This window comes from Neodiprion virginianus, chromosome 2, assembly GCF_021901495.1.
Source record: "Neodiprion virginianus isolate iyNeoVirg1 chromosome 2, iyNeoVirg1.1, whole genome shotgun sequence".
In the NCBI taxonomy this organism is placed as follows: domain Eukaryota; kingdom Metazoa; phylum Arthropoda; class Insecta; order Hymenoptera; family Diprionidae; genus Neodiprion; species Neodiprion virginianus.
Window position 1 is genome coordinate 1338194 of NC_060878.1, and position 3412 is coordinate 1341605.

At 44.3% G+C, this 3412-nt stretch overlaps 1 protein-coding gene across 1 annotated transcript; it reads left to right on the top strand.

Moving 5' to 3' along the window:
- The first annotated feature begins 9 nt into the window (after positions 1–9).
- Positions 10–3093, top strand: LOC124298548 (dnaJ homolog subfamily C member 22). Its single transcript, XM_046750713.1, has 5 exons — positions 10–1018; positions 1819–1966; positions 2062–2426; positions 2505–2612; positions 2736–3093. The coding sequence occupies exons 1-5, from the start codon at positions 725–727 to the stop codon at positions 2940–2942; spliced, it is 1122 nt and encodes a 373-aa protein (XP_046606669.1). The 5' UTR covers positions 10–724; the 3' UTR covers positions 2943–3093.
- The last annotated feature ends 319 nt before the right edge of the window (positions 3094–3412 follow it).

Genomic DNA, 3412 nt, shown 5'->3' on the forward strand with positions numbered 1-3412 from the left:
AGTCTTGCCACTCCACGACCAGTGCTGCCACCTGGAGTCACGCGGGGAGTTCAAAAAGCACCGTTATGAATAAGGGGAGCGATGAACGAACGGCAGCAGACCTGAGCCAGTGCGATCGGCCCACGTTCCGTGCATTCTATGAAATGACCAGCAACCACTTATGTGTCAATGTGCCACGCGTCGCAAAGCACGGTGTTTCGTATATCAAGAAAATGCGGTTCGCTATGCGCGAGGGATGAGGACGGTAGCTTGTACTTAGTGCGGGGCTGTTCACTTTTTCTGTTTTTCGTGCATCGAAGACCAACCGAAAACTGCAAGCCCTCGATTAACCAAAGTAACGATAATTACATGACGTACAGCTCCGACGAACGGTTGTTGTAATAACGGTAAATTGATTTACCGGTCAACATTTAGCGCAGTGTGTCAGGTGAGTGCGAAATTGAAACGAAGGATGAGGTAGCTCCAGTTGAACGAAATCGGAACTGCCGACAAGTATCTAATTGTCAGCGCGTCTACAATAGTGCATCGAAAAGGAGTATTCATCGAAATTTGTCATTTCCCACGAAAATTTGAACGCATGTTAAAGCAATGCGCAGAATACCGTGTACAGAATAGTACAATAATCTGCAGGTCAGCGGGTTTCACATTTGATAATAAAAGTCTGATTCACTGGGGGATTATTAAACAGAACGCACAAACGGCACACTAATTGCACGGACTAATAATGGGGGAAGCGAATGGTACTCGGGTTGTAAAACGGCAGGTAAACGCTAGTAATCTTGGCGCCAAGACTAAGTTTACGGCCTACGTGCTCTGGCTTTTCGGTGGAATTTTCGGGGCCCACCACTTTTATCTCGGCAGGGACGACCATGGGTTTTTATGGTGGTGCTCGTTAGGCGGATACTTTGGGGCCGGCTGGCTGAGGGATCTTTTCAAAATACCTGGCTACGTTTCGGACGCAAATAACGAACCGGAGTACATCGAGTGGTTCAAAAATCAAGTCCGAACCAACAATAAGGTAGTCCTCGCTTAAAGTTTTATAATACATCATTTTATGTGGTCCTTGTATTCAACGTCAAAGAATACACTTTTTTTTTCACTGGGTGATCGTGAAACTTGAATGGATGGATCCGTTTTGAAAATCTAGACGAACTTTCATTTCTTTTAAACTCGAACAGTTTATAGTGACCAAGTTACGTTTCATTCGCGATCATAATTCCTCCAACTGCATTTGAATCGTATTTGTGGGTAAGACACAAAAAAACAATCGATACAGATAGATTCATATGATATCTATATCCGTCTGTGGATACGCAGTTATCGACAACGTATATTTTTTCAGTTTGTAAAAAACTTGGTATACCCGCGAAAACAAGATGCGAAAATGCTAATTTCCGTAACTTGACGTTACAGTTGTACATATTAAATGGTATTACGAGATTATAATGAGTGATTGATGTTCTTGAACGTCTGTTTGTTTTCGACGTATACATATATATAAATGTATCCGCATCCGATGGTAACTTATTGTTAGGCATAACTCGTGTCGTTTCAAATCGAAATTCTCTCGTTCAATCTTTAGATTATCTGTAAACTATACGATCCATCAAGAATTTTGCTCGCGAACTCATCCACCCCAGAAATTGCGACGCCGTTATACATACTCATGCAATAATATGTGCGCTTGTTTTCCTTCGAAGCGTATCTCCCCGTCTCATACGGACCGATAGAAAGAGTGGTCGTTTATACGATAACAGATTCGAGTGATAAATTTTTCAAATTCAGTACAGCGATATTCTCGTTTTTTCTTGCAACCAGCCACCGTTTTCGACGTGTCGGTTCATCGGCGGGGTCGTCATATCTTACTTATGGGGCGAACTGGTCTACATGGCAATCCCCGAGGACGAGGTATACGGAATCAACTTCAAGCCACTGATGATCCTGATTCCAGCAGCCGTCGCATTAGGTGAGTACATGTAAATCGAGTTGCGCGAAGATGATTTTCTCGTTTTGTCTTTCCAATCAAACAAAGACTATCAATTATCTTCTCTTAAAATCCAGGAGTATGGGTGGTCGGTAACGTCGGTCGCGAGGAGGGTTCGATTTGGGTGCCCTTGGTCGCAGCTTACGTTTGTTATCCGATGCTGACCTACCTCGGTGACGACAGTACGTGGATGTCGGCGATGGTCCTGACCTCCGCGCTTTCCTTTGACACCTGGAGCAAGCGGTGGCGACTCAAACCGAAGAAGAAGCGAGGCCTTGTCCGCAGACTGACGATCCTCGGTCTCGCGGCTCTCCTCTACTCGTCCCTGTGGGGGAGCTACTTCGTATTTAACGCCAGGTTCACCGACAGCGAGGGCGAGGAGATCAAGATATCCGAAGCCGTCAAGCACTTCCTAACGTCCCCCATTTGGCTCGATCTCAAGGTGAGTTTCCGCATTTTTCTTTCCATTCCTTTTTTCGATCCACTCTTTCACCATCTTCTTTATTCGCATTTGATACAGGCCAGCTTGCATGAGACTTGGAGACACGCCCAGCATCACGGATTCTGGGCTACTTGGAGTCAGTTGGTCGACCTTACCGATCCGAGGGGCGAGATAAACGCGTACAAGGTGGGCACACCCTACTTGAAACCGAAAATTTCCGCCACCTTCTGTGATATTTTCGATAATTGTTATCGATTTCTTCGACACCGATTAATAGATGATTGATATTTGGAAAACCAATCTTTCCAGGTCTTGGGTCTGTCGCAAACGGCTTCGCAGAGCGAGGTGACGGCCAAGTGGAGAAGCCTCTCGCGGGAGAATCACCCCGACAAGGTGAAGGGTTCGGAGGATGAGAGGAGAGTCGCGCAGGAGAAGTTTATGGAGATACAGCAGGCCTACGAGATACTTTCGAGTGCAAAGAATCGGAGACAGAGCCGGAACCGAAAACCTGCTTGAGAATTGCGAAGAATGCAACTGCGGCAGGGGGAGGCCGGCAAAAGATCGTAACGCTCAATACACTATCCGACATTCCTATAATAACGACAATTATTTTTATGACGATGACGTGTTGTTGGATAATAAAGTATTGTTAAACTGTATTGTAAAACACGGTGTTTTAATTTTAACATAATTGTTTTTATTTTCCATTCTTTTTTTTCTTATAAAAAGTTCAATTTACACACGCGTATAGACTCCATTTATAAAATAATGCAATTCTCTTGTTTACCCTACGAGTGCCTGTTTCTTTTTCTCGATTTTTCTCTCAACCGCACACGCGTTTTTATACCTTTGCGTTTCTCGGTTTTAAAACTGACGTACGCTGTAAAATTTACGCATTCAGATCACGCAGTCATTATTACACCATGACTAACCCTTTGTAACGGATATTTTACGGCAATCTCAATCAAATTGAAGAACGTCTTGGA